The sequence below is a fragment of the Salvia miltiorrhiza genome, unplaced genomic scaffold (genome assembly GCF_028751815.1).
Source record: "Salvia miltiorrhiza cultivar Shanhuang (shh) unplaced genomic scaffold, IMPLAD_Smil_shh fragScaff_scaffold_143_1, whole genome shotgun sequence".
Classification (NCBI taxonomy): Eukaryota; Viridiplantae; Streptophyta; class Magnoliopsida; order Lamiales; family Lamiaceae; genus Salvia; species Salvia miltiorrhiza.
In genome coordinates, this window is record NW_026651418.1 from 366,306 (window position 1) to 393,611 (window position 27,306).

Genomic DNA, 27,306 nt, shown 5'->3' on the forward strand with positions numbered 1-27,306 from the left:
GGAACGAGCCACTAAAGTGATTTGCATTTAAATGAAAGATGAGCAAAGATTGGAAGTTTTGAAAGCACTGTGGAATTGTCCCTTCCAAACTGTTATTTGAGAGAAGAAGAACATCAAGGGATGTCAAGTTGCAGATGGAGGATGGAAGCTCACCATTTAATTTGTTGGAAGAGAGCGATAAAGTAATCAGATTTGTTAGATTGCCAATGGTGGATGGTATTGGACCTGAAAATTAGAAAACCCATACAAATCACTTTAAAGATGGAGCAGAGAAATACATTTTTTAAAAAATTTAAAGATGGAGCAGATGTACTTGAAATCAAACATTGAAACTTGCAGACGGATGATGGAAGCTCACCGTTATATTTGTTGGAAGAGAGCGATAAAATAATCAAATTTGATAGATTTCCAATGGTAGATGGTATTGGACCTGAAAATTGGAGAACCCTTCACACAAATCAATTTAAAGATAGAGCATAATAAATTTAAGAGCAATTACTTGAAAACATACAGTGAAGTATTAATAGAGGATCTTTTGTTACAAATCTTATTACATCTTCTATTCCTATAGCACCTATACACACCACGTATACTCCACAACATCATAATTTAATAAATCATTTGGTAACATTGAGAAAATAGAAGATCCAGTATGGCCGGAAATAGAAAATTCAACAATTGTTTAGAGTATTTAAATAATTAAGCACAAATTAATTATATGAGAAGAAGCCAGCAAGCTAGAAAAAACTAAATTAGAAACATATGATAGTTTCTAAAAGTTAATATCAATCATGTTCTGTTTCATACAGTACATGCAATGACGAAGGAAATAGCAAAATTTATCTATGATCTGAACTCGCACTTGAAAGCAAAAAAGGGAAATAATGTTTAATAAATCACCATTTAATTGGTTGGAAGAGAGCTCTAGCCACTGCAGATTTGATAGATTCTCAATGGTGGATGGTATTATACCTGAAAGTTGGTACCAAACCTTCACAGGAATTACTTGACAGATAATTTGGATATATAAGAATACCAATCTACTTCCTTTATAGAAAAACTTGCACATATCATTTGACCAATGTTGGACAATGAACAAACTCTTGCTTATAAATTTAAGAGGCATCATGTTGTGAAAGGGACATACCATTTAAAGAGGCATCACGAAGGTATAGTTTACGGAGAGTTGTGATGTTCCAAATTTGTCTTGGAAATGGTTCACTAAGATTGTTGTAACTCATGTCTAATATCTCCAAATTATTAAGATTGTCAATCTCTTTTGGAATACCACCTGTGAAATTGTGTTAAATCATGACAACTCAATTTGAATAAGGTATAATCATATTTTACAAATAGTATGAGCTCCGAAATCATAAGTATTAAAAAACTAGTTAGTGTTAGTGATGTGCTTTCCCTAATTATATGAAAGGGAACATACTTGTGACATACAAATATGCAAGTAAATGGGCTGAACTGTAAACAATTCATTTTAGAGTCAAAGCGATTATATACAATCCAAAATCCTAATCAAGAAAGTTAATTAGGGAGCAAAATTGAGGAAACATATAAAACCTTTTCAAACGAATTTAAGATTTATACTACAATACTGAATTTTCATTGCTCAAATTCAAACGAACTATATATAAAAGTGCAAATACACAAGATCACAATTTTTCTAACATTTTCACTGAACACCCAAACATTCCTCTATGTACATCTGTTATAATGAAAAAAAATAGTTACCCAAAACCTAATATATTTCTTTTACCTCGCATCTATTTTGACTACGTGCTCGTTTGGTTCAAGTAGAGGAATAGAAAGGGAATGGAATCAAATAAAGGAGTGGAATGGTAACAATAACCATTACTTTTATTAAGTATTTGGTTTAACAATGGAAATGAATCATTAGTAAGGGATTTCCTTTCTTTTATTTCCTCTCTATTTTGAGGGGTAACAAATTGGGTGATTGGGTTACTTTTATTTGAGGGTAACCCAAATCAAACAACAAGTAATGGCCAATGAGGCTTAGCTCAAGTGGCAAAACCGAGCTACTCAATGACTCTCCTTTATTAGAGGTATTGAGTTCAATCACGCATGCGTGCGGATAGTTTTCCAGTTTTTCTCAATTTTATGTGGGTAGACGTCCTGCCTTCGTGCATAATAAATAATTTTAGAAAATAGAGACACGAATCGAACACAGTGTATGTAAATTTATCATCAAACACAGATTTCGACTTCGACATTTAATGCTCAAACTATATATATATAAAATAAATGAAAAAAACTATGCAAATTTATCATGAAAATATATATATATGTAGAAACATATTTTTCCAATATTACGAAAAGCAAGTCCACATCCGACCAAAAAAATAATCACTTTTATATTAAATTTTTCCAAATTTTTCACACGCCCAAAGTTCTATTGCCCAGTCCAGTTAAGAAAATGGGTCAACTCGTTTTGGACAACACTTTATGCTCAAATTTTTAATTTTTAATAGTGTATTTCTTCAAATTTGCATTCAATTTATTTTAGTTGCAAATTTATCATTAAAAAATCCATAAATCTCATCGAATAACATAGGATTAATTTTCTTGTGCATAAAATTAAAATAATCACCCAACTTAACAATGCTATCCCTTCATCAAACTAGCTAACTCCTCTAATCTCTATTGTCCCCATTCACATATTTCTAGAAACTTTTTCTAGGTTAGTTGAATTTTGAAAAAAAAAAATCTATAGATTGCCTTGAGACTCTACAAGTTGAAAATGATGAGTAGTTAAAAAAATGTGTGTTTATTATATACTATTAGTCATTAACTTAACACATATCCCAACTATAAACTTAACTTGTGTTTAATTTATTTAGTCAATACAATATTAATTGAATCTATTTATATAAGAAAAGAAACTCATAAATTTCATTAACCGAATTCTTCCGAAGAAGTCTTGCGGGAGATAACCTCTTAATTTTCTGAAAATTGGATATGACTTTAAAGGGACAAATGCCCATAACAGCAAAAATAAAAAATGCAAAAAAAAAAATTTTAAAAAGTACAATGTAGAGAATATAATAAAAATAACTAAATTCTATTTTTATTTAAAAAAATAAAATAAATAAATCAAGATTTTCCTGCATAGATTTATTGAAAAATTAAACAAGAATAAATTTAGTAATTTGATATCATTGTTTCAAATAACAAGACTTTTAAGTGCAGTTCCTAACTTCCTAAGAGCATCCACAATGCTTGCACCTATAGTGGGTGCAATAGAATGAGTCCCATTTCTATTGCACCCACTCCAACAATGGTATTGCACCCACCCGGGTGCAATAGATTTTAATTTCATTTTCTCTTTACTTTTATTCTTTTTTCAATTCAAATTAAACAACTTCAATTTTAACAACATAAAATTCATTCAATTAAAAATCCAAACATTACAAATAAAATTAAAAAAACAACAAATATTTAAAACATCCAATTTTCGAATAATTTAAAGCCGTCGAACTACGGGTCGAACTGATATGAACTTGCCACTTGCATAAAATTCACAGCACATCTCATAAAAAATAAATCGGGGGCTTGAGTAGGATCGGGAAGAGGAGGAAGTTGTGCGGGATCAACATGAACTTCTTCTTCGGATGAAGAATTTGAGGAAGAATTATTGTTGGAAGAATTGGTGGATGAAGACATTTTTTAGGAGTTGAAGAGAATTGGTGGATGAAACGTGTTTGTGATTGAAGGGGATATATATAGGTGAAAAAGGAAAAAAAAAAAAATTCGGCCGAAGACCGTTGAAGGCAACGGTCAAATGACCGTTATTTTTTTTTTTTTTTTTTTTTATTTTTTTTTTTTTTCGGAAAGGGGCGCGTGTTTACACGCCCCCTCCTTCGCTCCCACAAACCTCGAGTGCGAACGAACGCCTCCACCCCATCGCACCCGGGAGCGGCAATGGCAGTGGGTGCGATAGGCCGGGTTCGATCCGGCCATCGCACCCACCGCTGTGGATGCTCTAATGGTTGATCCTCTCTCTCTCACACACACACATAATCACACACATTTCCTCTCCAGTAAGAAAACATCTCTCTCTTTCTCTCTCACTCTCACACACACGTAATCACACATTTAGTTTCCTCTCCCGTAAGCAAACATTAAACCAAATTGTCAGAATATATTTTGACCTATCACTCAAATTATATACTCTTACAGTCTTACTTCCCCCTTTTTTTAGGGCGAAAAATGATGAAAAATATATATTTTCGTATTTAGGGTGGATAAATTTTTTTAGCAATCTTTTTTCACTCCAATTAGTGATAATATTTTCCCACAATTTTCCATCCTATAATATGAGATAAAAAATGCTAAAATTTCCAATACGTATTCCTCTTTTTCTTAGTTCCTACATTGGTTGTCACTTCTCGACACTAAGTAAAAATACTCCCTCCGTCCCATATATATAGGCTTGTTTTCCTTTTTAGGATGTCCCATTTATATAGGCCTATTTCTATAAAAAGTAATGTTTTTTTATTCATTTACTATTATATTCCTATTTAATTCTTTAATTTACTCTAACTTTAATATATCATTGAATAATAAATATGGACATATTAGGAAGTTTACTTATATATTTTCATTTCCAATGATTTTTCTTAATCTTTGTGAAAATCTCAATCAGCCTATGTATATGGGCCGGAGGGAGTATAATCCAATGTTTTTTACCAAGTCCAAAAAACGACTTATGTGATTCTGAACAATCTCTCTCTCTCTTAAAGGCCTGGTTCCGAATTCCATTCAGTCAGAATGGCCCTTCCTGATCACACATTTAATGGCAGTATATACATTTATTCTGTCAGATATTTGGATACATTTTTTTCTAGTTAACTCACTTAATGAGCTCACCAGCTACTGAGCTGAGTATCATCAACATCTCGAGATCTAAGAGCTCGACTCGTTTACAGCCCTAACTGCAATGCATTTCAATGTTGTAAGGAATAATTATTTTTACCTTTTTTTCGAATACATTAGCCTTTCTTGCAAAGATTACAAACAACCTAAACGACCTCTTTTCAGGTGTGATTTATGATAACTTGAAAAAAGCTTCTATAGTAACTCCATCTCATAACTGAGTGAAAAAACTCATCTCGTACCTTCTTCACCGTCGTTGGCTCGTCGGGTGTCGGCTGCATCCTCCTCCGTTTCCGCCTGCACCGCGGCCTTCCTCTTGCTTCCCCTGGTGCCGGAGTACTTGGAAAATGCTGCCTTCAGGGCAGATCTTACGCTGATCTCTTCTTCTTTCGTATGCTCTCTGCTCGTCTCTTGATTCTCCTTAACTTCCTCGTTTCTTTCACTTACAGACGCGATAGGATTTTCAGCAACGGGCGCAGCAGGGTTAGGAACTGCGCGCTTGAACGGCTCATGGAAAGTATCGTACAAGCGTCGTCGTAGAAAAAAATGATGATTATCTAAAGACATGCTCTAGATAACTGAAACTGCAATACTATGATTGTGTATCAGATTTGGACCCAGCATTGTGCAGGAACCGCAACAAACACATTACCTACCTTTCTTTCTCCTATGCCCGGGCAACGGGCAAGATCTTCCATTGATGCGTCCATGATACTGGACAGAGACTAAATTTGGTAAAATTCGAAGTCAGTGCAAAAGAACAAAATCAGTAACCAATAGAATCAAGTGCATAACTAAAAAACCAGAGCCTTACCCCGAATGTCGACCCAAGAGTAACAACATCTGTCTTGTTAACATGCCGGATTGATGTGAGTGCATGATTTAACTATAACAGAACAGGACATTAGTATCGGTTATATTATGTTAATCAGCAAGAAATAGTTTGTCGAATGTCATAAGCTTCCTAACTACGAAAGCTAATAAACTATCAATGAAATGAGCCATACCCGTGAAATGTAGTCCATATCCATCTGTCCCTGAATAAGATCGGCAGGTTTATTTTCATAAACTTTAATGGTCTCCAGGTACCGACCACACTCTTCCAAGCTAAATAAAGAAAAGGCAAAAAACCAGTCGGGTATCGTAAACAAAAAATTACACAAGAAAGGGTTAAAAGAAGGGGGCAGGCATTAGCAGTTTTCGAGTTTCAAAAACCAATTTATTCAATGACAATTCTTTTTCAACTCCGAAAAATAAACGTTGATGAAGTAATAATTTTAATTGTAACATAGGCACCAGACACAGAAAAGATACCTCCAAGCACATAAAAGAGTGCAGTCATGGAGCAGTGCCGTTTTTGTGACTTCAAGTAGAGGCTTAACAACATCTTCCTGGTACCAACAGGCGAGAAAATCAGATACCCCATATGAAAATTTAGTTCAAAATTTGTATAAGATAATATCAGAGGCTTACCACATCAACATGGCATAATACGACGCGAAGCTTGAAATTCTTTTGCAGTTCCCTTATCCGAAAATACAGATAATCTGGATGTAGAAGATGATAGCGAAGACTGAACAAGACAAGAGAACAAATCCTGATTATACTAACTGAATGAACAATGGAAAGATATGCTAACATGTAGGCTTGATTCTAACAATATGCAATGAGGACTAAAAGTATCAAAATCCATTGATAATATAATATAACCTCTTAATTTTCTGAACATTGGTCAAATGCACATAACAGCAAAATGAAAATGGACGAGGGAAGACATTCTCATCATCTAGAGCAGCATAAATCACCAGACTTGGCTTTAAGTCCTAGAATAATGAAACATTAATAATCTAGGTTGAAAGCTGGAATATGTGTCACATTAGCAGAACAAAGTAATACAAATATGCCTGACAGGCTAAGCATGTCACATTTTGCCTTCCAGGTATTTTCATTTCTATGAAACACATTGCTTCCTTGTAACTTCTCAACAACATTTTCTGAGCAATAAAACATACTCTCTCTCTCTCATAGAATTTTGTTCAATTTCCCACAAGCAAAATTAGGAAGTGCTTAATATTCAGAACAGTTAGAGAAAGGGACATAATCAAGATGCTTTTAGCATCCACATCAAACCCTTCATATATATAACCATAGTATAACAAAATGCCGTTTTTTTTCTCAGTTTGTTAATGATATTATATCTTGCTTTCTGGGTATCAAATTATAAATTTACTTTCGTTCAAATTCTGGTCTTTGGAAGCCAAAAAGTACTAGTTAACCAAGATTTTGCAAATAAAAAATAAACCCAAGGCAAAAGGAAGTGGCCAAGTTAGGTTTACGGTCCTCATTGTTGCACAGAGGCGTTGTTAAAGGTCCTTTCTCAAGATTTCAGTTAGATCAAATAGGTGTATTTCAATATGATGGTGTCAAGATATTGTTATCTCAAGAGCCTGTGCCAAAAACACATGTTTCTATGATCATAATAGTGGGTACATCGGAATAAGAGTGCTGTCAAAACATGCCATAGGAAATGTACTTGATTCCCAACATATAAACATCGATGAAACTGTACTTGACTTCAAACCTCAAATAAAGCGCACAAGCATTTTGGCCCAACAAGTAGTCGCAAACAACATCAGCGAAAACTCATCGAACATTCCTTATATGCTTTAGCAAAGGGTTGCCCTTCTGCATTACAAGACAAACATGGGATAATTTATAAATCATACAGTTTACAGTCTCAGAGTTTGGAAGGCATCGCCAGCTTATAACAGGACCTGGATAACTCCAACTTCCAAGAAATAGAGAAACATAGTTATCTATTCCCAATGGAGCATGAATATGCCACAACAGTTTACAGTCTCAGAGTTTGGAAGGCATCGCCAGCTTATAACAGGCCAAACTAAATGTAATTTGGACAAAATAACAAATACAAGTCACCAATTTATATGCCGATAGAGGTTAAAAAATGCATTATATCAAAATTTTTTAACTGGCTAAAGATCACATTTACAAAAATAAAAGAAAAATGCAGTGTGCTAACCCAAGCATATAAAAACTGTAGTCTGTAGGTTAACATAATGACCAAGTAAACACTGAAAAACTCCCCAGGTAATAATGTTTAGTCATTTTGAGTCCACTGACGAATTACACATCAACAATGAGTTTGGCATATGCTTATTATTGATTGAACATATTGGTAACAGTGCACAACAAAAGTAACTCACCTGTCTATGGCTTACGATGATGGCATTCCGATTTGCACCAGCTGATGAAACTGAAGTGGATGGAGCTTCAGAATGAATGGTTTGCCTAGAAGATGACAAAAATAGCTCTTGATGTAACCAACATCCTACATGAACCACTCTAAAGCAAAAAAGCGTTCTCATAATTATACATAGATATATAGAGACCTTGGATGGGATCCTTGAGAGGATGAAGGGGCATCTTTGGAGGACTGAACCACTGGTGCAGACGGCGGGGTGGTGTAAAATTCAGTGTTTTTGATAAAATTGAAAGCTTGCGAAAAGGAGGAGGAAGGCTTGAATAAAGATTGCGACTTAGGTTGGGAGCTCTCAACCACCTCTTCATATGAAGGTATTTTCACAACAAATGATGCATTATTCTGTTTCTGCTGCTCAGGATCACCTCTGTTTTCCATCTTCACAGCTCACTCTCCTAATTCACCCTTCCAAATTCCCTCATTTTTATTTCCTTGATCAGTTTAAATCAAATTTAACATTATAATTTTACCCAACCTTCAGAACATTCAATAAACACATACAACCAAATCAATTCAGTAAAAATTCAGCCTTCACTACAGAAAATTCTACCGAATTCTTCCGAAGAAGTCTTACGGGACAAATTACATCCATGAATTACAGCAAATTAACAACATAATTTGTTTCAGAAAGTGGTAGCATATAAATCGACCTAATTTAGATGAAGAAGGAGAAGTACCTCGAATGGAAGAGCAGAAGTGATGGCGGAACAATTTATCCGGAACGGATGATGCGCACTGCGGCGGCGGCGGCGGCGGCGGCTTGCTTACCGATGCTCCAGACGGCGGCGGAGAAACGCGGCCAAGGAGAGAATTGGGAGAAACAATATTAAATATTAACTGTAAAACTCTTCCAACTTATCTTGGATCAAAACGACATCGTCTTAATTTATGAAGTATTAAAAAAGTCATTTCTACAGAGTTTCACATACTGAAAAAATTGTTTGAGGATATATATATTTGCATTGTTTCTTGTGGTTTGGTTTGGATAGAGTAATTAGTCAAAGTCGACCTCCTGTGTGTGAATAGTGAGGTCCCGAGTTCAAACCCCACTGCTCCCCCTCCCCAACTCCCCCAAGTCAAAAAAAAAAATCAACTTGAAAAAAGTGTTACAATTTAGGATATTATTGAACATATTAATTAACTTCAAATTTAATAATTAAAACATATATAATTATATATCATTTGTCAATAATCAAGAACGACCACATAAGTAGCAATAAATACAAAAAGATAAAGAGTTATTGTCGCCTAAATACACGAACTTTGAGCTTATTTTGAGTTTTCCACTCATTTTTTTTCATGAACTTTGAGAATTGTGTAATATATTGTTATTAAAAATGATTTAAATAATTCTTTTATATTTAACTAGCTAGCTTAATTGATTTAATTAATGATAAATGATAATTATTCATGAGTGACATGATTTTTTTAATTTGAAAATATATCTCGTGATCAAAATGACTTCGTTTTGAAAAAAATAAAAATAAAAGAATTATTTGGATCATTTTTATAATAATATATTTCGTGGGAAAAAACAAAATGAAGCCAAAGTTTGTGTAACTTTTGATAATTCTCAAAGTTCGCGGAAAAAACAAAAAGAGTCAAAATCTGTGTATTTTTTGAGAATTTTCAAAATTCATGAGAAAAATCAAAATGGACCGAAAATTGGTATATCTAGATGCCAATAACCTAAAGATAAAAAAAGAAAGAAAGAGAGAAACAGTTGAAGCACAAGCTCTTACACCAAACTTAAGAAAAAGTATGATACAAAGATCAAAATAACTCGAGCAAGCCCATAAAATTTTAATTTCGTGAAAAATGTCCTTAATGCTTAATGCTTAAAACTACAACAAATTTGACATGAATATATGATAAAATGAGATATAGAAAAAATTCAATCATCAAAATATTTAATTTTGTAAAAAATGTCAACTTGATCAACTCATTCGAAATTTCTTTATCCAATCTATTTGATGACAAGTCCAGTGATTCAAGAATGCTCATATTTCCAAGAGAAGAAGGGAATTCAAGTATTGTTAGACAAAATCAAGTATCTAAGAAGGCGTTTGGTTTGAGTGCTAACGCATGATTGATAAAATAATTCACCTTAATCAAATATTTGGTTTGCATGATTGGACACGTGATTGATAAATCGGCTGACAATCGTTTATCAATCCAAAGTTGGGTAGATTATATGATATATCCAATCTCGATTATTTGAATGCCAAGATCTAAAATGCATCCAAGTTATCACTATAACCAACCTCAACCAATCAAAATTAATAATCATGTAAACCATTGTCGGATTTCGAGAAAAACGACACCGTAGACGAAGTAAAAGCTCCATTTTCCAGTGAAGTAAAGACGGTGGAGAAGAATAGCGAAAATCAGTTCGCCAAGTGTTCGAAAAAAAGCCCAGATGAAAATAACTGCTTATCTAATAACGGGACTCCATCACAAAACTATTTTAAATGAGATAAAATTAAAACTTAGCAAACTTTGAACATAAACAACATTGTATATACTCAAAAGCAGAAACTCACAAGTAGCAATCATAAAACAACAATCTGATGTCTGGAAAAGAACAAAAAAGCAAGAAAGAAAAGCTCATAAAATATATTTGTCTTGAATCAACTTCTCCTCTGTGTTGGAGTAGCTCTCTTCCTTGTCTTCTTCTTCTTGTTCTTCTTGAATCCAACACCAAAAAAGAATTCCACCAACCATCTTGGCCTTCCAAATCGAATAATCCAACAACCAATTCCAATTCCAACTATCATTCCACTTCCATATCCCATCACCACACTTCTCCATCCAAATCCATCTATAAATCCATACTCATCATCTTCTTCTTCTTCTTCTGGCTGCTTCCGCTGCCCATTCTCCTCGTTGCATTTTCTCGTCAACGGAACTCCACACAATCTCAAGTTTCCCACGTATGAATCATTCTCAAATGTGGAAAACTGATTAGATTGTGGTATTTGTCCCACCAGATCATTCATTGAAAGGTTTAATTTCGCAAGAAATGTCAACCTCGTCAATTCCCTTGGAATTCCTCCATCCAATTTATTCGATGACAAGTCCAATGATTCAAGTACACTTATATTTCCAAGAGATGCAGGTATGTGTCCCATGAGATTATTGTGGGACAAATTCAAGTATCTCAAAGAATTAAGATTACCTATGGAATCTGGAATACTACCAGAGAAATTGTTGGAGGATAAGTCAATGGTTGTAAAGGTTTTCAACAGTCTCGTCAATAACTGATCTTGGCCTTTCAAGGTGACTGTCATCTCCAGGAAAGCTTGAAAGGTCTGATCATCATCATCACTACTTGTAATTAGATCTGTCTTATTTTCCTTCACATCCATCATTGCTCTAAAGTTCTTGAAATATGTTTGAGGGAGAGACCCCACAAATTCATTGTCAGATATATCTAAAACTTGCAACTTTTGAAATGGAAGGTTACTTCGTGAAGGCAGCGACATGTTACCATCAAACTTGTTGGACTTCAATATGAGTACTCGAAGCTTAGGAAGAGCTTCCATCCAAAACGGAAATTCATCTTGTATTCTATTATTTCCAACGTCGAGACCCTTCAGACTTTTGCAATTGATTAAGGATTTAGGTAATCTTCCTTTCAATTTATTACCACTCAAATTGATGGACCAAAGACTACACCCTTTGATAAATATTGATGGAATGGGGCCACTAAAGTTATTTGCATTTAAATGAAATATGGACAACGATTTGCTCAAGTTTCGAAAGCATTGTGGAACTGTCCCTTCCAAACTATTATTTGAGAGTAGAAGAAACTGAAGGGATGTCAAGTTGCAGATGCAGAATGGAAGCTCACCATTTAATTTGTTGGAAGAGAGGAATAAATGCTTCAAATTTGATAGATTCCCAATGGTGGATGGTATTGGACCTGGAAGTTTGAGAAGTCAACGTAGATATATATTGCTTTAGAGACAATCTGGATACATAAAGAAACATGGCAATGAAGAAATACATTTTATGCACGTGAAGTATTTTGATAGAAATTAAATTAGCTCTTCTATTCTTAATTTAATGGTATATTCAATGGCATCTTAATTTAATATAGCATTTGTGGTGTAACAAAGGAATTAGACAAATCGCATATCTTATATGAACACACGTATAGACAAATTTCCTTGCAATTTATTAACACTCAAATTGTTAGACCAAAAAATACACCCTCTCATAAATATTGATGGAATGGGGCCACTAAAGTGATTTGCATTTAGATGAAATATGTCAAAAGATTTTCAAACTGTTATTTGAGAAAATGAGAATTTGAAGGGATGTCATGTTGCACAGAATGGAAGCTCACCATTTAATTTGTTGGAAGAGAGCCTTAAATACCCCAAATTTGATAGATTTCCAATGGTGGATGGTATTGGAAAATTGGAAAACCCTTCATATAAATCACTCGTGTTCTATTTTTTTCTTTTCTTATTAATATCATTCGTGTTCTATTTCATATTGTGCATGCATTGGCAAAGGAATTAGACAAATTGCATATCTTATCTTACCAAATGTAAAATATTAAAAAGACTAGTTCAAACAAAAATGGCCAAAGATCCAATCAAGTTTGTAAAAAAGTTATTATATCAGATGATGAATGGAAGCTCACCATTTAGTTTGTTGGAAGAGAGAGCTAGCGCTTGCAAATTTGATAGATTTCCAATGATGGATGGTATTGGACCTAAAAATTGAAGAACCCTTCATTTCAATCGCTTTAAAGATGGAGCATAGTAAGAAAGACATTTTGTTTTGTACTTGAAAACATACGCTGAAACTTTATTATTTGCTAAATGCCTCTAAAGTATAAATCAATTAGCAATGCACACAAGATATTTTGTTACAAATCTAATATTTCCAGTATCACGAAAACATGCACACCAAGTATACTTGATGACATCATAATTTAACAAATCATCTGTTAACATTGAGAAAATAGAAGATTCAATATGGCTGGAAACAGAAAATCCATATGCTGTTAGAGTATTTATCTAACTAAGCATAAATTAGTTATATGAGAATAAGCCAGCAAGCGAAGAAAACAAAATAAGCTAAAGATCTGATCAAGTTTTGCAAGCTCTTCTGCCAAGTTGCAGATAGCAAGGGATGCCAAGTTGTAGATGGAGTGGAAGCTCACCATTTACTTTGGCAGATAATTTGAAATATCTTTTCAACAAATATATCTAAAACCAACAAATTAGGAAATGGACAAACAGATAATTTATGTAATGTTCCATATATCTCATTTTTCTAAACTGATTTATAATTGAACTAAGTTTTCATAGCATTGTGGAATTTCTTATTCCCAAGATATACATAATCAATCTCTTTGATTGCCAAGTCGTAAAAGAATTATTATAACACGACCACAAAAATAATAAGTATAATTAGAACACTATATTTAATGGTTCGTTTTTGTCAATTTGAATACATTATTAGGTGAATATTAAATGGTAATTGTTCAACCCAAATAATTTTGACTCGGTTCAATTTAGTCTTGGCAATGGTTCAATTAAGTGGGGCCTCTGATATATACAAATTGGTTTTCAGTTGTTAAAATAAAATTAAAAAGTCATTTTTTTTATCAAAGCATACGGTTTATTGCTAAAAGATTAATGTACAAGAATTTATATCTAACCTATTCAATGCAGAGTCATATATAGTTAATCTAACCAATCTAAAATCATAATTACTATTAGAAAATTAGTTAGTGGTGTGATTTTTCTAATTATATGAAAGTGAATATATATTGTCATATGGGCTAATTTGTAAACAATTCTATTTAATTAGATCGATGTAAACCGAGTCAAGTATAGAAAAAGAGAGAGAAATAATAATAATAATAATAATAATAATAATAATAATAATAATAATAATAATAATAAATAAGAGCCCACCGTAGTAATCATGAACAATATATCTTGTGATATGGGCTAAGTAGTGGTCAATAAATCGGTTTAGAGTCTACCAAAGTAATCATGAGCACCAATATCAATTAAGTTTTGTGGGCCCTCTGATATTTACAAATTGGTATTAAGTTGTTAAAATAAAATTAAAATGTCATTTTTTTTAATCAAAGCATACGGTTTATTGCAAAAAGATTAATGTGCAAGAATTTATATCTAATCAATTCAAAGTCATATATAGTCATGCAAAGTTACAAGTATATAGTTAATTTCAAAACGAAGTGTGACTCAATTGGTAAAGTTCTCCACTTCCAATTAATAGATTAGGGATTTGAATCACTATTGGGAAAATGAAAATTCGTTATTAATCTTTTTTTAATAAAAAAGAGAGTAATAGTTGATTTAAAATATGCCTAGAATTTTGGAGACTATTCAAATCTAAAACTGTTCTTGTGAGCATTGACGTAGCCAGAGGGGGGGCAGTGGGGGCACTGGGCCCCCCTGGAAATTTCAAAAAACACTAGGGGTATTTTAGTAATTTTATATTTAATATTAAATAAATACATAAATATTCTTATTTTAGCAATAATCCCAATTTTTCTCTACGTGTAGGAGATAAGCTATTGAACGATTGTAAAACTAGTGTTTTAAGGGTGTGTTTACTTTGGTTGAAAAAAAAATTATTGAAAAATGATAGATAAGAAAAGGTGAGAAAATATTTTTCTCCTTTTTTTTATCATATGTTTTGCTAGAGATGAAAAAATGATAAAATGTTGAAAAATATTTTCACACCCATATCTTAGAATAGTATTATCTAATATTGGAGAGAAAATGAGTGAAAAGGGGATGCCCGATAAAATATTTCACACTGGATGGAGAAAATTTTCCATCATAATAAACATGTGAAAATGGTGGAAAATGGATGAAAATGTATTTTTTCTTTGTTTTCCATCAAAATTAGTGTATTTGGTAATAAAATGAATAAGTGATTAGATGTTTTTGCTTATATTTATTCCATATTAGAAAATTGAAATAAATTTAGCTGGGATGGTCCAAAAATGAATATTGATTAAATTAGTTGGGACGAAGAGAGTATTTGGCCCCCCCTAGCTAAAAAGTCTGGCTACGTCACTGCTTGTGAGCCTAGAATTTTTGGAGACTACTTACTCCGGCACATAAGAGTGTGCATTGTCATTTTTGGACATTACTACACCACTAATTTTTTATTTCTTATTTTTATTTTTTAATAAAGTCAATCACTTTTTCAACTCCCAATACACTTATTTAAGATTTTATTAAAACTCGTGTTACAAAAATTGACCCTTCCAAACTGTTACTTGAGAGAATAAGAAATTGAAGGGATGTCAAGTTGCAGATTTGATAGAAAATTGGAGCACCCTTCATATAAATCAAAATCAATTTAAAGATAGAGATGTAAAGCACTCAGATCTTTTGACACAAATTAAATTACAACTACTATTCTTATATCACCCACGCATGTCTCATATACTTAATGTCATTTAACAAGCCGGGAAAACTAAATTAGCTATGTCATGCAATTGGGATTTTTTTTTTCTTTTTTTAAATATCATTCGTGTTCTATTTCATATTGTACATGCATTGGCAAAGGAATTAGACAAATCGCATATCTTATATAAACAAATGTAAAATATTAAAAAGACTAGTTTAAACAAAAATGGCCAAAGATCCGATCAAGTTTGTAAAGAAGTTATGTCAAGTTGCAGATGGAGAATGAGAGCTCACCATTTAATTTGTTGGAAGAGAGATATAAATACTGCAGATTTGATAAATTCCCAATGGTGGATGGTATTGGACCTAAACATTGAAGAACCCTTCATTTCAATCACTTTAAAGATGGAGCATAGTAAGAAACACATTTTATTTTGCACTTGAAAACATACAATTAGCAATGCACACAAGATATTTTGTTAGATTCTCAATGGTAGATGGTATTGTACCTGAAAGTTAGTAGCAAACCTTCACAAGAATTACTTGACAGATAATTTGAAATATCTTTTCCACAAATGCATCTAAAACCAACAAATTAGGAAATGGATGATAGATAATTTATGTATGTTCCGTCTAATTTTTTTGCCACTAAACTGATTTATAATTGAACCAAAGATGGCCAAAGATTTGCTGAAGTTTTCATAGCATTGTGGAATTTCTTATTCCCAAGATACATGCTTAAAATATGCTAGCATTTTATTTTGAGCCTAGAATTTTGGAGACTAGAAGCCTACAAATGCCCTTTATATTCAAATCTAAATCTGTTCTTGTGAGCCTAGAATTTTTGGAGACTACTTCCTTCGGCCCGTAAGAGTGTGCATTGTCATTTTTGGACACTACTCCACCACTAACTTTTTATTTCTTACTCTTATTTTTTAATAAAGTCAATCACTTTTTTAACTGCCAATATACTCATCTAACATTTCATCAAGCTTGTAAAGAAGTTATATCAACTTGCAGATGGAGAATGGAAGCTCACCATTTAATTTGTTGGAAGAGAGATATAAATACTCCAAATTTGATAGATTCCCAATGGCGGATGGTATTGGACCTAAAAATTGAAGAACCCTTCATTTCAATCACTTTAAAGATGGAGCATAGTAAGAAACACATTTTGTTTTGTACTTGAAAACATATGCTGAAACTTTATTATTTGCTAAATGCCTCTAAAGTATAAATCAATTAGCAATGCACACAAGATATTTTGTTACAAATTTTATATTTCCCTGTATGCGAAGACACACCAAGTGCACTTGATGACATCATAATTTTAACAAATTATTTGTTAACATTGAGAAAATAGAAGATCTAGTATGGCTGAAAACAGAAAATCCAACTATTGTTCGAGTATTTATCTAACTAAACATATATAAATAAGCTAAAGATCTGATCAAGTTTTGCAAGTGTTTCTGCCGAGTTGCAGATAGCAAGGGATGTCAAGTTGTAGATGGAATGGAAGCTCACCATTTAATTGGTTGTCATAGAGTAGTAACCACTGCAGATTTGATAGATTCTCAATGGTGGATGGTATTGTACCTGAAAGTTAGCAGTAAACCTTCACAAGAATTACTTGATAGATAATTTGAAATATCTTTTCAACAAATGTATCTAAAACCAACAAATTAGGAAATGGACGACAGATAATTTATGTAATGTTCCGTCCAATTTTTTTTACCACTAAACTGATTTATAATTGAACGAAAGATGGCCAAAGGTTTGCTAAAGTTTTCATAGCATTATGGAATTTCTTATTCCCAAGATATACACAATCAATCTCTTTTGGAATATCACCTCCATAATTGCCAAGTCGTAAAATAAATTGATTTGATTATTATAACACGTACGACCACAAAAATAATAAGTATTAGAACACTATATTTAATGGTTCGTTTTTGTTAGTTTGAATACATTATTAAGTGAATATTAAAAATGGTAATTGTCGAATCCACTTAATTTTGACTCGATCGGTTCAATTTAGTCTTGGCAGTGGTTCAATTAAGTGGGCCCTCTGATATTTACAAATTGGTTTTCAGTTGTTAAAATAAAATTAAAAAGTCATTTTTTTTTTATCAAAGCATACGGTTTATTGCTAAAAGATTAATGTACAAGAATTTAACCAATCCAAAATCATAATTAGTATTAGAAAATTAGTTAGTGACGTGCTTTTTCTAATTATATGAAAGTGAATATAAATTGTCATATGGGCTAATTTTGACTCCATCATATCCCGCCCAGTCACCCCACGCCCATCCATGCATAATGTTTAAAGAACAAAAAATAGGACCAAAAATTGAAGATAAATATGATTAACTCTTGGCTTATTAGAAATAACAATAAAGGTACAAATACCTAAATAGCTTCGGCATAGATTTTAAGAATTTTGTTAAGTGTATTTTGACCATATTTTACGGACTCCAGATGATATAATCTTAGAAATCAACTTAGATAATTGCATTATAATGTGAGTGGAGAAATGGTCCACATTGATTGTGATGTTTAATGAGAGGATTATTACTATTAATGGACTATGCATATTTTTATGGGACGGAACAAAAAGAAAAACTATGCATATTTTTATTGTTAGATTGAGCATCTGAATAAAGAATCAGTATTAATAAAGTTGAAAGTAAAATGAGAAAAGAATAATTAAATTGCTTAGCTATATATACATCATGTTACCGAGGAACTGCATGCAGAACCTCATTAGAGGCAAGAACAACCTTTAAATTTCTTTGTTTAATATTGTAACTTTATAAAAGCAAATAATAATAATAATCAAATTTCTTAACTATAAAAAAATTATTGGGGAGCCCTATGGCATCTTCTATATGGAAAATTGCTTTTAATTATTTTCCTTGGACGTGATGATTTTCAAAAATCGATTGAAAGGGAAATATAATATTCATCTCATACACGACGGGCAATAGACTTTGACTTAAGCATAAAACTAAATGTGTATCACGTATTTTTTTCAATTCCCATGGTTAGTTATGTACGATATATATACCAAACTCTTTCACTAAAGTTTTGGCTTAAAGAGTAGTGCAGACATACCATTTAAAGAGGCGCTGCTGAGGTCTAGTTGACGGAGACTTGTGATGTTCAAGATTTGTCTTGGAAATGGTCCACTAAGATTGTTGCCACTCATGTCTAAAGTCTCTAAATTATTAAGATAAACAATCTCTTTCGGAATACCACCTGTGAAATTGTGTCAAATCATGTCAAATCATGATAACTCGATTTGAATCGGGTGTAATAATATGTTACAAATAGTATGAACTGCAAATTAAATCATAAGTATTAGAAAAATAGTTAGTGAAGTGCTTTTCCTAATTATATGAAAGTGAATATATCATATGGGATAAATTGTAAACAATTCCATTTAGATCGATGCAAATTGAGTCAATAATAGAGAGAGAGAGATAATAATAATAATAATAATAATAATAATAATAATAATAATAATAATAATAATAATAATAATAATAATAATAATAATAATAAGAGCCCACCAACAGTAATGCATGAGCAATATATCTTGTGATATGGGCTAAGCCCATGTTTGGTTAGGCTTTTTAAGAGCTAGGAAAGGGATTCATTTAAGGTAATCCGTTAGCTGCTGTTTGGTTTAGACATTGGGTTAACCATTACCCTTACCTAGGGTTTACCCAATCCATCCAATTGATTCCCCTCAAATTAGACTGGAAACGAAATCCATTCCGCTCCATTCCCCGTTCTCTTCAAAACATTTTTTCTCCTTTCACGCTTTCTCTCCATTTCGCAACTTTTCTCTCTAGTTTCCGTCGAGCTTCATCAAGATCTCCATTGAAGATCTCCATTTCCGTCAAGCTTCATCAACATCTCCATTGAAGATCTCCAATTCCGTCGAGCTCAGGTCAGTTTTACTCCATAACCATAATTTCTGTCGATCTCATCCACTTTTCTTCCAATTTTTTCGTCGATTGAAACTGTTGGTTATACTGGGCTTTCAATTTCACCAAAAATCTCTAGGATTAATTACTGATTTTTTGGTGTAGAAATATTTGGAGCATTTAGGTGAAATTTCTGCTTGAAGTGTGCTGTTAGGTGAGTTTCCTAACCTTCTCTTCCTGTCCCTGCAGTGTTAGGGGACTTGCTTTCTTTTCTCCCTGCTGTGTTAGGGGAGCTTTTGGTGCTGTAGCACACATTTATGTGAAAAATCATTACATTTTTTTTGCCTCTGCACTGTCTAGATGTTTGTTTTTTTGTTGTGAATTTGAAATGTGTATGTATAGCTAAAAATATGTTGATAGGATCTGTTCTACTGTATTGCTATTATCAACAATCAATGCAAATTTCTTGTGGCAGAAAGTAGAGATATGCCAAATTTCTTATTTATATTGTACAAGTAATAAAGTAGAGATTACATTGCTCCAATTATTTTTCAAAATATTAGAGTATGTTTTCCTTTTTCTTTTATCGAGAAAATGTATTACGCAACTTTTTTTTTATATAAATCTATTTCATATTGCACATGGAGTGACAAAGGAATTAGACAAATCGCATATCTTATATGAACACACGTATAGGCAAATTTCCTTGCAATTTATTAACACTCAAATTGTTAGACTCAAAAATACACCCTCTCATAAAGTGATTTGCATTTAGATGAAATATGTCCAAAGATTTCCAAACAGTTATTTGAGAAAATAAGAATTTGAAGGGATGTCATGTTGCACATGGAGAATGGAAGCTCACCATTTAATTTGTTAGAATAGAGATATAGTAACTGCAAATTTGATAGATTTCCAATGGTGGATGTATTGGACCTAAAAATTGGAGAACCCTTCATATAATTCACTTTAAAGATAGAGATGTAAAGCACTCAGATCTTTTGACACAAATTAGCTAAGTCATACAATTCAAAAAAAAGTGTTTTCTATTTTTTTTCTTCTATTATTAATATCATTCTATATGTTGCAATAAGTGCTTTAAATTTATTTGTTCGATTTCCGGTGCTATATCTTGCAATAAGTAATCGGATCTCTTAGGCTCATGGAGTGACATATGAATAATTAAAAAACAGATAGAGGAAATAGTACCATGAAAAGAGTTTCCATATTAACGACGGACAATAAACTTTGACTTAAGCATAAGACTAAATGTGCATCACATATTATTTCCAATTCTCATGGTTAGTTACGATATACCAAACTCTTTCACTAAAGTTTTGGCTTAAAGAGTAGTGCAAACATACCATTTAAAGAGGCGCGACCAAGGTCTAGTTGACGGAGACTTGTGATGTTCAAGATTTGTCTTGGAAATGGTCCACTAAGATTGTTGCCACTCATGTCTAAAATCTCTAAATTATTAAGATAAACAATCTCTTTCGGAATACCACCTGTGAAATTGTGTCAAACCATGATAACTCGATTTGAATCGGGTGTAATAATATGTTACAAATAGTATGAACTGCAAATTAAATCATAAGTATTAGAAAAATAGTTAGTGAAGTGCTTTTCCTAATTATATGAAAGTGAATATATCATATGGGATAAATTGTAAACAATTCCATTTAGATCGATATATGCAAATTGAGTCAATAATAGAGAGAGAGAGAGAGAGATAATAATAATAATAATAATAATAATAATAATAATAATAATAATAATAATAATAATAATAATAATAATAATAATAATAATAATAATAATAATAATAATAATAATAAAGTAATCATGAGCAATAGTATTAATTAAGTTAAGTGGTCACTCTGATATTTACGAATGGGTTATAAGTTGTTAAAATAAAATTAAAAAGTCATTTATTTAATCAAAGCATACGGTTAATTTATTGCTAAGGTTAATCCTTTGTTCACTGACAATCATATTAATGTTAAACTGTAAACTGTAAATTGTAAACCGAGTCAAAGCAGTAATATACAATGTTCAAAGAACAGAAAATAGGACATAAAAGTGACGATAAATATGATTAACAATTGGCTTATTAGAAATAACAATAAAGGTGGTTAATGCCTCAGACCAAATATCTCAATAAAAAATTTTAGCAAAAAAGTAACAACGTACCACTTAAAGAGATGTTGGCAATGTATAATTCACGAAGAGTCGTGACATTCCAAAGTTGTCTTGGTAATCGTCCACTGTCATTGTTGTCGCTCATGCTCAATACCTCTAAATAATTAAGATAACCAATCTCTTTCGGAATATCACCTGTGAAATAATGTCAAGTTAAAAAATTATGTTTGATTATAAAGTATATTAGTGATATACCACTTCAAACTGCTCCCCTATCGTGCAAATGCAGAAAAAGGAGTTGGGTGGACTATATAAGTAAAATTTTAGGATACCTTGATAAATACTATTATGTGAGCTAATATCCCATTACAAGGGTGGGACTGAAAAAATTCAAATAATGAAAATAAAAATATTCATACGAACAATTATGAAATGTAAATTAATGTTGTCCAACAAAATGGTAAATTCTAATCATCTTTTTTCATATGATGGATATAATGTAAAGAGTAATGCTAAATAGCCAAATTGTGGCCACCCACAATTCACTTAAAAAAATTACAAAAAAATAACTATAATGTAGAGAATACAATAAAATAACTAAATCCTATTTTTATTTAAAAAAATAAATTAAACAAATTGAAATTTTCCCTATTAAACTAAATTGTGGGTGGCCACAATGTGGTTGCATAGATTTATTGAACTGCCAAGTTCACCATTTAATTCATTGGAAGAGAGGTCTAGGTTCCATAGATTTGATAGATTCTCAATAGTAGCAAATCTTCACAATCATGAGCAATAGTATTAATTAAGTTAAGTGGTCTCTCTGATATTTACGAATGGGTTATAAGTTGTTAAAATAAAATTAAAAAGTCATTTATTTAATCAAAGCATACGGTTAATTTATTGCTAAGGTTAATCCTTTGTTCACTGACAATCATATTAATGTTAATTAAACTGTAAATTGTAAATTGTAAACCGAGTCAAAGCAGTAATATACAATGTTCAAAGAACAGAAAATAGGACAGAAAAGTGACGATAAATATGATTAACAATTGGCTTATTAGAAATAACAATAAAGGTGGTTAATGCCTCAATAAAAAAAATTAGCAGAAAGAGTAATGACATACCAATTAAAGAGATGTTGCGAATGTATAATTCACGAAGAGTCGTGACATTCCAAAGTTGTCTTGGTAATCGTCCACTGAATTTGTTGGAACCCAAGTCTAATACTTCTAAGTAATTAAGATAACCAATCTCTTTCGGAATATAACCTGTGAAATATTGTCAAGTTAATAAATTATGTTTGATTATAAAGTATATTAGTGGTATACCACTTCAAACTGCTCCCCTATCTTGCAAATGCAGAAAAAGGAGACTATAATCCGAATTCCATACATAGATATACGAAAAGAAAAAGAATATAAGTAAAATTTTAGGATATCTCAAGACCTTGATAAATACTATTATGTGAGCTAATATCCCATTACAAGGGTGGGACTGAAAATATTCAAATAATGAAAATAAAAATATTCATACATCTTATCAATTATGAAATGTAAATTAACGTTGTCCAACTATATGAAATTAATTGAATATAAGTATCTCTTGTGATATTTTGAGTACTTAACGTGATCTTTCAAAACATGTTGAACCTATAATGGTTATTAGATTTGACATCAAAATCCGTTTCTTCTCAAACCCCAAAACGAGAAAAATGAGTAATAATTATGACAAAATGGTAAATTCTAATCATCTTTTTTCATATGATGGATATAATGTAAAGAGTAATGCTAAATAGCCAAATTGTGGCAACCCACAATTCACTTAAAAAAAAATTATTTTATTTAACTTATTTTTTAAAATAAAAATAAGATTTAGTTATTTTATTGTATTCTCTACATTGTAGTTATTTTTTTATAATTTTTTTGTAACTTTTTATTTTTATTAAAAATAAATTAAAAATAAAAGTTGCAAAAAAATTACAAAAAAATAACTATAATGTAGAGAATACAATAAAATAACTAAATACTATTTTTATTTTAAAAAATAAATTAAACAAATTGAAATTTTCCCTATTAAACTAAATTGTGGGTGGCCACAATGTGGTTGCATAGATTTATTAAACTGTAAAACAATGCAAAGCTTGAAAACAAAGCATGAAATTGAATGACGTTATATATCATCAATTGATTTCGAGATTATCAGTTAAATTATTAGTATAAAGATAAGACCATACCTTTCAAACTATTCCTACCAAGGGCTAATTCCTTAAGTTGTGTGATGTTCCCAATTTCTCGAGGGACATTTCCACCGAAGTTGTTCCATGACAAGTAAATAATCTCAAGTTGTGTACATTGACCCAAACTCAATGGTATATCTCCCTCCAATTTGTTCCACCACAGGCTAAGTAGTTTGAGTCTTTGAAGGTTGTTATACGAGCAAATATCTTTTGCTAAGCAGCCTGATAAAGTATTATCGATAAAATACATCTTCCGTACGCAAAATATATATGCCTTTATAGCTTCAGCACGAATTTTAAGAATTTTGGTAAGTTTTTGTTAAGTGTATTGTGACCAAATTTTACAAACTCTAGACGATATAATCTCACAAATCAGCTTAGATAATAGCATTACGAAAAATAATACTATAACTTAATTTAAATTACAATTTAAAATAATTCCACGTCAAAATACTCACTAGTTTTTTATATTTGGAGACTATAATATATCAAATCTAGATTTAGGTGTATGCCCAGTTTTATTGTTAGATTGAGCATCTGAATAAAGAATTAGTATTAATAAAGTTGAAAGTAAAATGAGAAAATAATAAATAAATTGCTTAGCTATGTATTCATCATGTTACTGAGGAACTGCAGAATATCATTAGACGCAAGAGCCGTAGCTTTGCCATTTACCCCAAAATCTACGTTTAAACCGAATGACATTATTAACCAATTTCTGGATTATCAATAGAAATGAAATAGTAAGGCATCAAACTAGTTAAATTCTCAGTATAGAGATGAGAACATATATACCACTCAAATTGTTCTCACTAAGGTCTAATTCCTTAAGCAGTGTGATATTCCAAATTTGTGCAGGCACATATCCACCAAAGTTGTTGCGTGACAAGTCAATACTCTCAAGTTGTGGACATTGGTACATACTTGACGGTATATCTCCTTCCATTTCGTTCCTCGATAGGTTAAGTAGTTTGAGTCTTTGAAGGTTATTGTGCATGCAAATGTCATTTGGTAGCCGACCTGATAGAAGTACCATATAAATAAAATAGATTCTACTAACTACAAATTTAAAAATGGATAGAGAAGAATACAACCATGAAAGGAGTTTCCACTCATATCAAGATAAGCGAGTGAAGAAAGATTTCCGATTTCCTGTGGAATGCTTCCTTCGAGTCCCATATCAGAGATATCTAATTCAGTTACCCTGCTACGACGTGAATCACAAGTAACTCCTCTCCACGTGCAAAAAGAGGTTCCACTGCTCCAATTATTTTTCAAAATATTGTGAGGATCTGAAGTGATGTGGGATTTTAAAGCAACAAGTATGGATTCATCACTTTTGATTTGAGTTATGTTCTGTGCAGCAGAGAGGCTAACACAAGAAAACAATATGAGAAGCAAAAGAAGGGAAAGTGGGGAAAATGTATCCATATTGTGAGTGCTAATTGTGTGAGAAAACAAGAAGCCTACAAATGCCATTTATATTCAAATCTAAAACACTTCTTGTGAGCCTAGAGTTTTGGAGACTGAGAATTGCAGAATGTAAATTTTCCACAGTTTTTGGAAGTCAATGAAAGTCATTATTTTGTCTCGACCCAAAATTAATTGACCTAGTCTTCTTTATGCTCTCAATATTGGAGTGTGATTTGGGGGCAAAGAAGAAAACTGATGAAATTTCAAAATATTAGAGTCTGTTTTCTTTTTTCTTTAATTTCTTGAGAAAATATTACACAACATTTAAAAAAAAAATTATTCCACCTCTTTTGAAGCTGAGATGTTTGATTTGTGGTGCAATATCTCTCTCTTGTTTGAGTTGGGGGAATTGTGATGGAATGAAAAATTAATAATTAAATTTCTTAATTATAAACAAATTATTGGGGAGCCCACAATGACATTTTCTATATGGAAAATTGCTTTCAATTAGTATTTTTTTGAATGTGATAATTTTCAAAAATCGATTGAAAGGGAAATATAATTGTTACTTACACGACGGGCGCTAGAAGAAAACTCATGAAATTTCATGTAACGGAAATATTAGAGTCTGTTTTCTTTTTTCTTTTCTTGAGAAAATATTACACTTCATTTAAAAAAAAAATAGTATTCCACCTCTTTTGAAGCTGAGATGTTTGATTTGTGGTGCAATTTCTCTCTCTTCTTTGAGTTGGGGGAACTATGATTCGTAATAGGATCTCTCACACCTATGGAATGAAAAATGAATAATTAAATTTCTTAATTATAAACAAATTATTGGGGAGCCCACAATGACATTTTCTACATGGAAAATTGCTTTCAATTAGTATTTTTTTGAATGTGATAATTTTCAAAAATGACATTTTCTATATGGAAAATTGCTTTCAATTAGTATTTTTTTGAATATGATAATTTTCAAAAATCGATTGAAAGGGAAATATAATTGTTACTTACACGACAGGCACTAGACTTTGACTTAACCATAAGACTAAATGTGTATCGCATGTATTTTTATTTTATTTTTTTCCATTTTTCATGGATAAATTAAATTCGCAATATTTAATGGTAAGTGAAATTGAATCACACCCATGTATGTTAACATTGATCATTAGAGGAACTCATTGTGAAATTGAATTTGCAATATTTAATGGTTCGGTATCGCGATAATCGCATAACAATAATTGCTTAATCTAATTGTATTAATTTTTTTAAGGTTTATAATTTTCAGAAATTGATTGAAAAGGATATATAATTGTTTCCATTTGAAAAAGGGATTTAAGCATAAGACCAAATGTGCATCACATATTTTTTTATCTATTCCCATCCATCCATCCGTGAGTGATAAGATTTTGAGTTGTATGGAATTGACTGTAGTCAAGCATTTTATAATTTGATTAATAGTGTATAACTTTATTATTATCAAGTAAAGTCCAAGACTAATTTATAATTAATTATAATTGAGTGGTGATTTAATTGCGTATTGAAGATTCATGTAGAAATTAAATACAGTGTACTAGTGATGTTAAAACCACCAACGAACCCATCTATAGGATATATAAGATGAGTTTTCTCCCTCTATTTTTTTCCTCTCTTCTTCCATTAAAATTTTAAATATTTTTTCTTTTTACCTTTTTATATTGTAATTATTTTCTAAATGTCATCAAATTTGATCATGAAAAAATAATCAATATGTATCATAAATTTAATTTTGTACAAAAATCATCAAAAATGAATTTAAAACGAATAAGTTATGAAAATTTAAAATATTTTATTTTATTTCTCTTCATTCAAAATTTATAGCTTTTTATTTATTATGATGAATAACATATGTTTACTGAAAATTTTTATTATCGAATAATTTTTTAAATTTATTTAATAACTATAATTAGCATTACACTTTGTATAAATTGAATATTTACA

The 27,306-nt window shown here is 31.5% G+C and overlaps 4 protein-coding genes and 1 long non-coding RNA gene across 5 annotated transcripts; all 5 read right to left on the bottom strand.

Moving 5' to 3' along the window:
• Positions 1–4,811: 4,811 nt before the first annotated feature.
• On the bottom strand, positions 4,812–5,553 carry LOC131002527 (DNA excision repair protein ERCC-1-like). The gene is made up of 2 exons (XM_057929010.1): positions 5,148–5,553; positions 4,812–4,964 (listed from the first exon to the last, which is right to left on the bottom strand). The coding sequence occupies exons 1-2, from the start codon at positions 5,470–5,472 to the stop codon at positions 4,936–4,938; spliced, it is 354 nt and encodes a 117-aa protein (XP_057784993.1). The 5' UTR covers positions 5,473–5,553; the 3' UTR covers positions 4,812–4,935.
• LOC131002555 (DNA excision repair protein ERCC-1-like) lies at positions 5,511–6,854 on the bottom strand. The gene is made up of 7 exons (XM_057929024.1): positions 6,810–6,854; positions 6,616–6,728; positions 6,379–6,478; positions 6,220–6,296; positions 5,913–6,012; positions 5,720–5,791; positions 5,511–5,630 (listed from the first exon to the last, which is right to left on the bottom strand). Exons 1-7 carry the CDS (start codon positions 6,852–6,854, stop codon positions 5,511–5,513), a joined length of 627 nt encoding a protein of 208 aa, XP_057785007.1.
• A 440-nt stretch (positions 6,855–7,294) lies between these two features.
• On the bottom strand, positions 7,295–9,087 carry LOC131002526 (DNA excision repair protein ERCC-1-like). The gene is made up of 4 exons (XM_057929009.1): positions 8,863–9,087; positions 8,316–8,616; positions 8,130–8,214; positions 7,295–7,590 (listed from the first exon to the last, which is right to left on the bottom strand). The coding sequence occupies exons 2-4, from the start codon at positions 8,561–8,563 to the stop codon at positions 7,549–7,551; spliced, it is 375 nt and encodes a 124-aa protein (XP_057784992.1). The 5' UTR covers positions 8,564–8,616; positions 8,863–9,087; the 3' UTR covers positions 7,295–7,548.
• A 1,728-nt stretch (positions 9,088–10,815) lies between these two features.
• LOC131002557 (receptor-like protein 19) lies at positions 10,816–11,730 on the bottom strand. Its single transcript, XM_057929025.1, has one exon. The coding sequence runs from the start codon at positions 11,728–11,730 to the stop codon at positions 10,816–10,818; it is 915 nt and encodes a 304-aa protein (XP_057785008.1).
• Positions 11,731–16,640: 4,910 nt separating this feature from the next.
• LOC131002540 (uncharacterized) lies at positions 16,641–23,324 on the bottom strand. The gene is made up of 4 exons (XR_009094338.1): positions 22,805–23,324; positions 18,718–18,861; positions 17,128–17,199; positions 16,641–16,714 (listed from the first exon to the last, which is right to left on the bottom strand). It is a non-coding gene; the product is annotated as an uncharacterized LOC131002540 (long non-coding RNA).
• Between the last annotated feature and the right edge of the window lie 3,982 nt (positions 23,325–27,306).

What these genes read in the sequence shown, in the direction of transcription:
- LOC131002527 (XM_057929010.1), bottom strand. Translation starts at nt 5,472, where the DNA reads ATGTCTTTAGATAATCATCATTTTTTTCTACGACGACGCTTGTACGAT. An exon ending in AGCCAACGACGGTGAAGAAG is followed by an intron (nt 4,965 to 5,147) that starts GTACGAGATGAG and finishes AATGCATTGCAG; the next exon opens with TTAGGGCTGTAAACGAGTCG.
- LOC131002555 (XM_057929024.1), bottom strand. Translation starts at nt 6,854, where the DNA reads ATGAAAATACCTGGAAGGCAAAATGTGACATGCTTAGCCTGTCAG. An exon ending in TGACATGCTTAGCCTGTCAG is followed by an intron (nt 6,729 to 6,809) that starts GCATATTTGTAT and finishes TCATTATTCTAG; the next exon opens with GACTTAAAGCCAAGTCTGGT. An exon ending in TATTATGCCATGTTGATGTG is followed by an intron (nt 6,297 to 6,378) that starts GTAAGCCTCTGA and finishes TGTTGGTACCAG; the next exon opens with GAAGATGTTGTTAAGCCTCT.
- LOC131002526 (XM_057929009.1), bottom strand. Translation starts at nt 8,563, where the DNA reads ATGGAAAACAGAGGTGATCCTGAGCAGCAGAAACAGAATAATGCATCA. An exon ending in TCTCAAGGATCCCATCCAAG is followed by an intron (nt 8,215 to 8,315) that starts GTCTCTATATAT and finishes GTCATCTTCTAG; the next exon opens with GCAAACCATTCATTCTGAAG. An exon ending in TCATCGTAAGCCATAGACAG is followed by an intron (nt 7,591 to 8,129) that starts GTGAGTTACTTT and finishes CTTGTAATGCAG; the next exon opens with AAGGGCAACCCTTTGCTAAA.
- LOC131002557 (XM_057929025.1), bottom strand. Translation starts at nt 11,730, where the DNA reads ATGGAAGCTCTTCCTAAGCTTCGAGTACTCATATTGAAGTCCAACAAG.